We start from the raw sequence: 12,168 nt of genomic DNA, 5'->3' as shown, positions 1-12,168 counted from the left end.
CCACCATTAGATTTACAAAACCTAGTTGATCTCACCAGGTCAAACAGTACGGTATTGTGCTATTGATGCTAGCATGTTTCACAGTAGTGCACGGACTGGAAGAAACTTTTGTCATCGTGCAGTCCCCTCCTTTGGTGGGACCTTAAATTTATGGAAGAAGGGGAATTTTATGTAAAAAAAAAATAAAATAAAATAAAATAAAAAAAAAAAAAATCACACTCCATAGTAGCAGCAATAGGTTTGGTCCCCCTCCCCAACCCCCGTTTGGGGTTTTTTGTTGTTGTTTTTGTTTTTTTTACCCTCAATACTTTAACTGAAAGCTGTTTATTAACCCCACTGCTCCAATATTTAGGAAGCTTTTCATTTCCAGCCTAGATTTATGGTCAGATTATACCTATTTGGTCCTGTGTTAGTGTTTTCCTTTAGCTTAAAACAGCTTTTACTGACTTCGTATTTACCATGATGCATTTATAAGCACAGTCATATCTTCTTTCAGCCTTGGTTTTCCAGACAGACAAAGCTCTAAACACACAAGGAAATAACTGAAAGACCGATCGCTTCCTTGAGCATCCTAGATCTTCTCCCTGTACCCATGTCAGTTTGAGTTGGTCTTTTTGAAGATGAGTAAATTGTACACAGGGGAAGAAAGAGATGCTTCCCTACTTCTACTGAAAGTAACTCTCTGGATGTATCCTAGGAACACACTGGCCTTTCATAGGCAGAGTCAGCTGTTACCAATAAGTGTACCAACATCCTCCTAAATCCTCCATTTCTAGTTAAAGAGCTCCTTGTTCCTACCCAACTATAGGCCTTCTTCAGAACAAGCAAAATGTCAAGGGACCAGAATCAGGAAGCTGCAAGTCAGCCTAGGTTCATGAAGCCCAAGCCAAGCAGCAGAGATCACATTAAGGTCAGGAGTTGGATTCAGGAATGACCTAGGGACAAATAAAAAGAGCAGGAACTAGGGTCAAGGCAATGTGATGGGTCTGCAAGTTCACCAAAAGCCTTGCGATGAAGACAGTTTGCCAAATTTCCTCCTCTTAAGGAATGCTGTTGCTTGAGAAACCAGAAAGAGTTAAGAGAGGAGCCTGCTTGTCCAGTGAATAGTGAAGTGCTTGATACTGGCAGCAGGACCCAGATTTTTTTTCCTGCAACGGAAGAGAAATGGACTAGTACCTTACTGCTTCTCGTGTAAAAAAAAACAAAACAAAAAAAGTTAGCGATTTGGGTGATCATCTCTTGAGACAGCAAATCCAAACCCTGCAACAAAAAACTTGGGCTATCAAGATCTAGCTGCCATAAGGAACATTTGAGAACCAGGTCAAGAAGTTTCTGCTGTTTAACAGTTACATAAAGAATGTAAAAATGAGTTCAGGACCCTTGTGGAAGTAGTAATCAAAACAAAAGATTAAGTTTAGGTTGTGGCAAAACTGGCTGTGGTACAGAATGGTTTATTGGAATCCTGAAGCAAAAGATTAACAAAAAAAAAAAAAAAAAATGAACTTGATTATGCAATTAAAAGCAGCCAAGAAACAAAAGATTCTACTTTCTGGAAGAATAAACTCCTTAAAAAGATTTGGTATTTTTGTTCAATGCTACATTCAGTATTAGCAGTAAAGAAACATTTGTTGTTCCAGTCATGCCATTTCTTGAGTACAGGTTGACAAAACCTTGGTAACTTGAATTCATTGCTAGACAGAATGAATTCTCATAAGAGGTTGTTCAAACTGGGTCTATCTAGTGCCAAGAGCAACCTGTAAAGAATCAAACTCAGAATGGTTATCATCCACGGAGAGAACAAATTGAACCATGAAGTACTGTACTCTAGACCACTCTCTACCTTCTAATGGCCCCTTTCTTCTTGCCTCATTTAATATCATGCAGCACTCACCCCAGCCTGCCCAAAAGGAAGCCACCAGCTAGAAATGTGTACGCATACCAAACTCTTCTTTTGACAATGCCCCTGAAGGCAAAACTCCCAAAAAATGGTTTTGCCTGTTTGACTAGTTTTCATTAGTTTCTTGGTATTTCAACCCCCAGGAGATGAATCACCACAACTCAGTAACCTCTCAAGTCCATTTACAATGCTCCCAATGGCAACATGCAGTCATTCAAGCTTTTGCTTTAAAGTCAAACTTGGACCAACACATCTGGTACTATGCATGTAACTATGTATGCATAACACTATAATGCATACCACGTAAAGTAAAGTTTCTTCTGGAACATTTGCTACTAAATTACTGCTTCACTGCCCTGCTGTATTATTTCCGAACCTGTAGACGCCAATCAGCAATTTAGATCAGCAATTCTAAACCAGGGTGCCACATCCTGGGATGTCATGAGATCCTTTCAGGAGTGTCACAGCATATGCCACACAATGTTAGTACTGCTAGGTTTATAAAAGTGATTCACAAGATAAACCCAGCAATTTCAAATAGAAATCCACAGCTGCATCCATAGACTACTCTATTATTTTTCTATAAATCAAAAACGAACTTAAAACTAAGCAAGCATTTTCTGAAAGGTGCCTCAAGTCTATGCAGGAATATATGCCTGGAGTCTAAAAAGGCTGAGAACCACTGCTTTTAACTAGTGACAGAAGTATCCACGTTTTGTGAATAAAGATGACATTTTCTTCCTACCTCCCTATCCCATAAGCTTGTTAAGACATGTTTAACTACACAATAGGCACTATAATTCATACTTCAATACATACTACACTATGCATCTATTTAAGAAGCCTGTTGAGAGATGTGTGACATTCCAGGTTCATAATAGTTTGGTTTTTTTTTAATGAAGTTAACTTTAAACAAAAAACAAACCTTTACAGTATCACTTTTTCCAAAGGAATCATTCAATGTACACAATGGGCTACAATCTCCAAATAATTTATGCAATATTATCTTATCTTCTTCATTCAATATGCATTTTACCCCATACCATAATTCTGTATTAAATGAATTTTGCATTAAGTTCTCATTTGTCAAACACTATATATAGTCCCTTGATATTTCCACATACTCAGCTTTATAACACCCTATTTTAAACAATAGGGGATTGAAGCAAAGGATCTTGGGTCCAAAATGGTAAGTGTGCACTAATTTTGGGCACTCAGCTTAAGAAATGTAGTGGTCTCATACATCAATCAAGGCTTTTTAAAGAGTTTACATGTTCATAATATAACTCTCATTAACTGCAGTTAGTTTTGAGTTTAGAGAACTTCAAGATCAGGCCCCTTGTGGTTCAAGATTAGCATTCATAGGTTCATAGATGTAGGGCTGGAAGGGGCCTTAGCAGATCATCTAGTCCGACCCGCTGTCCTGGGCAGGAACGAATACTGGGCTCACATGACCCCAGCTAGGTAATTGTCAAGCCTCCTTTTAAAGACCCCCAAGGTGGTGCTGGCTCCTACTTCGCCTGGAAGCTGGTTCCAGATCCTGACTGTGAAGTAGTGCCTCCTGATATCTAGCCAGAAAAAGTGTGTTACTAGAATCTAACTGTGAAAAAGGAACGAGTACATATATCATACCAATTGTATGTCATGGACATACACCATCCACAGATTCATGCAGAGTGGTATACACCTAGAGGGTACAAGATCAGATGTTTGTGGGTAGCATCACCAAATGGGGGCATGCCCTTGTGCTCCCTTCAGATAGAAGGCAATCCAGAATCAGTTCCACTGCCAACAGCAATACTACTGGTGGGTTCCTATCAGTGGCAATGAAAGCCAGAGTACTGAATCTGCATCAACAACACATCTTTAAGAATCACAGTTACTGTAAACCAAGTAGCTGTTACTGATTCAAGTGATAATCTGTGCACATTCCACATGAAAATTTACAAATCAACGAACCAACCAGTTACCCTTAGACAAGAAGGGAGAGAAGTAAAGGTCTGTTTGAGGAAAAAAAGCCTGAATCTTACTTAGAATTTTACATCAGTAAATAATGAGAAGCAAGTTGTGGCTTAAACTCCAACCTGAACTCATCCTCTCCAAGATATAGGAACATTAGTCAGGCAGGTTACAAAGACTACATGAGCTTGGAGTAGAATAAGCATGTCTCTCCAGGAGAAAAAACACAAACAAACTCTTGGCCAAAACCTAGCAGATCTTATACTCACAGGAATTTGATGTGGCTGTCCCTTAAAATACCTTTGATTTTGTGGCATTTACTGAAGATAAGATGTACGTGGTTCTCTCTAAGTGGGTTTATCTGGAAAAAATAGCACAAAAAAATCTAACCTGCGACATCTTAGTTGAGTGCAGCTTAAAAAAGAAAGCAGGGAGGTGAATATATATTATATATAGATATATATGTAGATAAGATGGGTTCTGACTTTAAACAGAAGTTTTGTGCAAGACTTGAGAATAACCCTTTCTGGGATAGGTGTACAGCAGACTACAAGATCAAAAAGATAAACAGATAGGAAGCCTAGATTAGCCTTCTGTGAAGCTGGCAAGCAAGTTCACTTGAAAGTACCCTCAATGCCAGAAGGACACCCTGGAGAAGTCTTTTAGAACTACTGGAGGCTTTCTAAACATTTCTGCCCAAATAGTCTCTCACTGTGCTCTGAAGAAAAGGGGAGATGTAGAGCTATTGGGGTCACATGATAACAAAACACAACTGTCACCACTTTCTGACAGGAGAAGAGTTGGGTCTCTTTTGGCCTGGTGATGTAGTCTATTACCATGGCTGTCATGAGCATGTTTTATGTTAAACCCCCAAATAGGCAAGAAAGCTTTGCATTTCTGTCTCAGTCCCCACCCCCCCGCACCCAAAGGAAATATGTAAGGTGGCCTCCAGCTGATGATTATGTGATCAATAAATCAAGAAATTACCTCTGCATAAAGATTTCTGACTACAATCTGCTGGCAAAAGAAACAGCCAGACTCTTATGTCAAACTGATATATTCCTGAAACACCAGGGTTGTAGGTAGCCAAGAGAGGGTCTCCCATATTCCTCCTTCCTCAGGGTTTCAAGGACTTTTGCTGTGGGCAGTACTTAAACGGCTGTCTCCGAGGGCAAGAAGGAATTTTAGGAATTTCTTCTTTGGAGCTGGGACACAAGCCCAAGTCCTCAATGAGACTCGTATCTTAAAAAGGTTAGAGTGGCCATTATCCATACCATTGCTGAAAAACCTTGCTATTCTTAATGAACAATCCTTGATCTTTATCTGGACAGCACGTGGAACTCCCAGTGCTCGCAGACAGAAAGACCCCTCATAGTCACGACAGTCAGACTGTTATGCAGGATCAAGTACACCGAGTGCCACTTAAACCATATACTAGTCCAATGTAATATGGCTTTTCAAGCTTCTCCAGCTGATCTTTAAGGATCTGCTTCCTAATATTGGAAGTTCTGTTCCCCAGAAATTTGTTTTCAGGACGTAGCGATAGACCATTTTACTACTCTAATCTGAACAGTGTTGAAGATGATATCCAACTTTCTTGGGCTTCTTCCTAAGGAGTTAGCTTTTACCTAGCCTAGGGCAATAGTAGGGAGTTATTTGGGTCCACTGGCCACACAGGCAGTTCTGGGGAGCTGCCACAGGCTGGACAGCACCCCCCTCCACACCTCTTTCCCCCACAAGAGCCCACACCCCATGAACCCTGCAGTTCCTCCCTGCCACTGCCAATAGTGCATGGCCCTTGGCCTTCCCCACACCTGCTCCAGACTCACACTGGCAAGGGCAGACTAGCCAGAACCCATCCCACACCTGCTCCAGACTACCCACCCACACCAAGCAGAAGCTGCTGCTTGGCCTGAGGGAAGAGCAGCCGCTCTCCCTTGCTGCTACTGGGCCCTTCTTGCTGTAGCAGCCCAGAACTTGTGCCCAGGCTGCCACACAACTCCTCTCTGCCACCACCACTGCCACTTCAAAGCCACCCAGCAGAACAGCAGAGAGTAGCCACAGGGTAGCCCAGGCATGGGCTCAGGGCAGCTGCAGCAAGGACCAAGCTGCAGCAAAGGGGTGGGGCTGCTTTTCCCTTGCACCAAGCAACAGCTTCTGCCTGGCTGCCCACTGCTCAGTGTGGGCAAGCGAGTCTGGAGCAGGTACAGGGCAGGCTGGGGTCAGGGATGCGAGTGCAGGTTCCAGCTGGTCCACTCCACCAAGCTGAGTCTGGAGCAGGCATGGGCTGGGCCGGGGTTGGGATTGTGTGTGTGGGGGGCCCTGTCAATACCATGGGGCTAGGCCCAATGGTAGCAGCAGCCAGAAGGAGCTGCCACTGCATCCTAGAAAAGGTAGTGCAGCTGTGAAGGGCTTTTGAGAAGGATGTAGCTGCTAATCTAGCAAGGATGACTGTAGATTAAGCCAACTGCCTAGAAGGATGCAACACAGATTTGTACTCTCAATGCAGTACCCCATTCCCACTTTAGCAAGAATAAGTGTAGTAATTGGAGTACTGCGTGCAATTCTGGGCGCCACACTTCAAGAAGGATGCGGATAACCTGGAGAGGGTACAGCGAAGGGCAACTCGTATGGTCAAAGGGCCTGCAGACCAAGCCCTACGAGGAGAGACTAGAGAAACTGGACCTTTTCAGCCTCCGCAAGAGAAGGTTGAGAGGCGACTTTGTGGCTGCCTATAAGTTCATCACGGGGGCACAGAAGGGAATTGGTGAGGATTTATTCACCAAGGCGCCCCCGGGGGTTACAAGAAACAATGGCCACAAGCTAGCAGAGAGCAGATTTAGACTGGACATTAGGAAGAACTTCTTCACAGTTCGAGTGGCCAAGGTCTGGAATGGGCTCCCAAGGGAGGTGGTGCTCTCCCCTACCCTGGGGGTCTTCAAGAGGAGGTTAGACGAGTATCTAGCTGGGGTCATCTAGACCCAGCACTCTTTCCTGCTTATGCAGGGGGTCGGACTTGATGATCTATTGAGGTCCCTTCCGACCCTAACATCTATGAATCTATAAGTGCTGTGAAGGGGACAGGCAACTGTGCAGCTACATGTTGCCTGGTTTCCTGGGCAGCTGCCAGCCAGGTTAGTCTTTTCCAGGCCAGATTTGCACAAGACTTGAGGAGGCTGTAAGACCAGAACGCTGTAGCCAAGAACACAATATACAGGTTAAAACTCTCATTCCAGGACTTGAGCTCAGGGGAGCAAGAAGCCATTTAAAAGCCGATTCAGTACCAATAGGGCCTATTATTCAAAACAAGTTCTGATCTTGTACATGCATCCCAAGTGCATGTAAAAAATGTAATCTGCATGGACAAGCTAGGACCTAGTCTGGTTCTTGCAACTTACCCACTATTACACTAACCCCTCTGGCATAGACAGCTATAGATACTATGCCTTTAAGGTGGAGAGATTTAGGACACAGGCTATGAAGCATTAAAAAAAGAAAAGGATAATTTCCACATAGACAGACATATAGGCCCCAACTGCTCCTCTACTGGAGCACCTTGGAACTGGGAGACTGGGAAACCCACAAGTCCCACCACACTCCAGAGTTCATACACAACAAAGGCGCTTCAAAATGTGATGCCTTAAGTCATAACTCATGACAACAAGGCCAATTTTAGAGTGCTTTGGCCATTTTTAGAATTTCAAAGGGTGGGTATGCCTGTAATGTTTGTTCCCACTATCATGTTATGCCTTAACCAAGAACTGATCTTTCTGCAGTTTACCTGGTTTACTTTCCAACTTCTGTTGGAAACAAGGCAGGAGATTGGCAGAGATGGATAAAATAACCCCATTTAACTCAATAAGGACTATCCAACTTGTGTAAGAATAGAGGAAGGAATATCATGAAAAAGACTCTAAAAATTGTGCAATTAAAAGCTATAGGAATGCATAAAAGACAAAGAACAAATTAAGGCTGCATCAGTCTTTATTCTGTCACTTTTAAAACTTAAATTTTATCTCACAAGTTTAACAACTTTAATCAAACACCATATAATTTTCTACACTTAAAGAAAAGCACACAGGAAACAAAGGATTCCATCTTGTGGAATTCTACTGGCCCCACATGGATCACTGGACTTAAAAGGTTTACAAGTTAAAACCACTGAAGTAATAAGAAACTACCAATGAAATCAGATGCATAGTTTTCTACTGAGTTTCAGAGCAATTAGGTGAACTACAGAGGAAAGATGGGACACTAGAATCTTAGTTCTTTTCACATGGAAAAGAGTGCAGTAGTGGTCAGATCCTTAAAAGATATAAATAAATTTTAAAAAAAATTAACAAAATATATATCACTCAGGTAATCTCTCTAAAAATTCTGGGAGAAAGAAAAACAGTTTTATAACACCTCATTCTGGAATTAACACCCACTTTCACCCCCCCCCCCCAGTAACTCTGAAAATACGGTCAGTTACAGGGTTGGGGGGGGGGGGGGGGAGGAGGAGAGTTAACCGAACGAACGAACGAACGACACTTGAGGCAAGACCAAAATTACAATTTGTCTGAAAAATGTAAAATGATAAAATTGCCATTAAACACTTACAAAATTGTATTCATGTAGAATTAGCGAGCCCAAGATCATTTGCGTTTTAGCTGTGCTACGTTCATCTCGAAATAAAAATTTAGTCAGTCAAAAAAGGTAGTTAAATACTTACTTATTTGACTGGCAACCTGATCTAGTTTTTCTTGAGATCTGCTGATAAGAGCTATTTTCATTCCACACCTTGCTAACTGCAAAACAAAGAGATACAAAGTCAACCAAATCACAACTACATTCCAGGTCACTAAAAAGTTACCATGAAACATAATACAGGATATATCCACCAGGAACAGGAAGTCAGAAAAACTAATACTACTAGGATGGCATTATGCTAGTGCACTTGTGTGGATATAATCTGTATTTGTCTGTATCTGTACTCAAGTGTAATTTTAAAGGAAAAAAAAAAAAAAACCTTACCTCTTCTGCATAGGCTTTTCCAATTCCATCTGTGGCACCTGTGACCACTAAAAAAAGAAGAAGAAAAAACCCATTAGCTACCTTGACAACATCCAACAATGGTGTGGTCATTAGTAGGCTAGTAATGAACTTCTGACAAAGCAGCCCTTCAAATCAATTCCCCACATGTAATGTATGACTCTTGTTTTTCTAAAGGTTTTTTAATAAAAGAATTAGAAGCATCTGTTTTTCTCGTGTCTGCACAAGAAACTTCGGAAGTATGAGAAATAAGAGCTTGGAGCCAGCTGGTTAGAGAGAGTTTGGGGGGGGGAAAAAAATGGATCAAGAGTTTGACTGAATGCCTGTACAAATTTAATACTTATTTCTGTGTTGTGCTCTACAGTGCCCTTTTAGCAATTCTTTGGCACCAAACAGCAGCTATCATTATACTGCTGCCTAATGATCTCTTTATGAACTAGATTAGCTCTCCCATTTACCATATTTACCTGAATCCAAGGCGATATACACCCACCTCCAATAATTAGGTTCTATACATGTCAACTATAAACCATTGCAATTTACTATATGTAAAATTGAAGGTCATCAAAAATTCACATTCCACTCCACTGTTGTGAGGAGTGGGTATTGGCCCCTGTACCTTGCCCCCCCCACCACTTGCCTTCTACCTGCCTACCCCTGGTGTCTGCCCCCACCCCAACCCCTTATCTCCTTAGATGACTGCCCCCACCTCCCTCCCTCAAACTCTCTCATTACATACCCCCTTTCATACCAGCATAGGTTTTATTTTTAACCCCTTAAATGCCAATTATGAAAATTAAATCTGCCATTATACAATTCTCCTGCAGATGCCCCAAGATGTCTTGTGTACCCCCAGGGATATGAATGTCATTGTTTGGGAGTCCCTGATCTAGATAATGAAATTTTACCTTTAAAATTCACATAAGAGCAGCTGCTTTTTTCCCCTCCCACCATTGTTCAACTCTATGGCAAAGTACAGTCTTAGTACCTGGGCCCCGAAAGATTACTGTATTAAACAAACTGGACTGGGAGTCTTAGCCTAATTCCCTAATCAGCCTTTATTCCATAAATCTTGCACAGCTAGTTCTTAGGAATTGCTGAACATCATGACTGGGCAGCTACAAATTTTCTTTTGAAGCATCCTATTACAAGTCTTGCTAGTGATACTCAAAACAGAAGCCATCATCTCCCCTGAAGTTCACTTATGGCAGTTATGTACCATCAACAGGGCTGCTGATGTTTGACTAATGAGTGAATTGGGAGCCGGTTTCAAGTGCTCATTCCAGTTTCTTTAGAACAATATGTGCACAAGAGCCCACTAACTTGCAACCAGCCACGTATAAAAGGTGTGATCCATTTAGCTAGATGGGATTGTAGTTCTGCAAAGGGACACTGTCCTCTTTGCTCAAGAACTAACGTGCTCCTATTTCATTACTGATCTTAAGTCCCATATTATACATTATCACACAATTCATTTCCCCAACAAAATATTCTAAACAAAAAAGAATAAAGCAAAAGGGAAAACCTATCCTAACATGATAATGTAGTTTGATCATCTTCTAAGCTGACCAGACTTGGATGTTTAGTTTGATGCATTTAAGGTGACTGCCTCACCACAGAGACATCTGAAAGAACCACCCCCACTTTGCTGAAAAAAGAGTCAACATGTTGCATCTTTCCCTCACCATCTTCATAACCTCACTTCCTCAACCTTTTCAATCTAGGCTAGCAAGTTCTCCATTTTAAAAGTTTCTGTTTAAAAGTCATTATTGCTTGGTCTTCCCACATTGTGTGCTCCTTGATTAAACCTATAAGACTAATTTAAACCATATGCTCCTCAAGACAGGAACTAAGACTTCCTACCTGTCATTTAAGTATTTTTCAGAGAAATGTTGAACTCAATGATTTTATGTACAGTACAAATTATTCTTTACTTGTTTTTTCTTACTAGGAATGTTTACATGACTTTCAAGTTTTTTGTTCTTTAAACAGAAATCTTAAAAACCAACAAGAGTAGCTGTCACTCAATAGAACAGGCAGAGAAGACTGGGGACTTCAGATGAGGCATACAACAGGAACAATTTTCCCAACCCTTCAGAGGCTCCTCTCAGCTAAGAGCCCCTGGCTTCAAAAAGCTAGTTGACCCACCAGAACGCAAATTTAAAATCTCTCAGTAGATCTACGGTTAGAGGCTTTGATGTACCACCTGGAAATACAGGAAGGAAATGTATACAGAGTTGGTTTGTAGTTACAAGTGCTACAAAGAGCTACATCCCCTTTACACGAGTCCACTAAAAGGAATTTCCCTGCATACTCATTTCTGTCCGTCATGCAGGTTTAAAGCCAAAATAAAGATGTAGCTCTTATTCCTACATTTCTGTTGATATATTCTGGGCTGTCCTCAGGCCCCAAGATAAATTATAACTACCTCCCAGCCCCAAAGCTGGGCATGTCTTTTTTTTCATCCTCCCCACCCCCCACCAAGTGGTAGAATAGGAGTGATGGTATTTTTGTTTGTTTGTTTTTTTAAACCAGGGGGACTGGGAAGGGGGGGCGCTACATTGTCCTCATTTTCCCTACAGATGGAAAAGGTAAGTTCAGAGACTCTTCTGCTTTCTCCTTAATAGAAAGTCATGAAAGAGCAGTTTGTGGGCCATTCTGCTCCTTTTCTTCCTCAAATGTTCCGAAGAAAAAAAAGAAAGCAGCTCCCAGGTCAAGTCAGTGTACCCCTCAAGTTTATTCCCCATCAAGCATGTAGCAGCATCTTCTGAGGAATGGGGGAACCAAGTTCTTCCATAACTTTGGGGAACACTAGCAACAGCCAGCTTCCTTTCCATTCTCAAAATCTTATATACTCTGTGGTGTGGAGTAGGAATAGAAGTGGCAAAACTCTTCTCTCAAGCCTCATTTTCTCACCCAGCAACACTGCTGCTGTACACTTGTCTACACTTAATTGCTGTCATGCCTATAAAAGGCAATCCTTCTAGTAAAGATGTAGCTTATACCAGCTAAAGGGTTCTTTTGGCCAGCATAACTTGCACTATTACATTGAAGAACATATACATAACATATACCAGCAAGAGTAACTTTTTGCCAGTTTTACTGTATCTACAGTAAGATTTTCTCCAGCTATATTGGTTAGGAATATGATTTTTTTCCACACCCTTAACCAACATAGCTCTCTACTTAAGTTTTGCTGAAATAGCTATTTCACCTTCGCAATCAGCATGATCTGTGGGGTGGAAGCTCCATGATTAAGTTTGCAGATGATACTAAGG

At 41.5% G+C, this 12,168-nt stretch overlaps 1 protein-coding gene across 3 annotated transcripts in view; it reads right to left on the bottom strand.

Annotated features, from left to right (window-relative positions):
• The window catches only part of HSD17B12 (hydroxysteroid 17-beta dehydrogenase 12), a 160,285-nt gene that overhangs the window by 81,255 nt on the left and 66,862 nt on the right, over positions 1 to 12,168 (bottom strand). For all 3 annotated transcript variants that reach the window (XM_019476896.2, XM_059722765.1, XM_014602109.3), the window contains 2 exons: positions 8,873 to 8,919; positions 8,571 to 8,646 (listed from right to left, as the gene is read on the bottom strand). In XM_019476896.2, coding sequence (XP_019332441.1) covers positions 8,571 to 8,646; positions 8,873 to 8,919 — 123 coding nt within the window. The remainder of the gene's footprint in view (positions 1 to 8,570; positions 8,647 to 8,872; positions 8,920 to 12,168) is intronic.

This window comes from Alligator mississippiensis, chromosome 2, assembly GCF_030867095.1.
Source record: "Alligator mississippiensis isolate rAllMis1 chromosome 2, rAllMis1, whole genome shotgun sequence".
Lineage (NCBI taxonomy): Eukaryota > Metazoa > Chordata > Crocodylia > Alligatoridae > Alligator > Alligator mississippiensis.
This window is presented reverse-complemented; position numbering and strand designations above follow the sequence as displayed.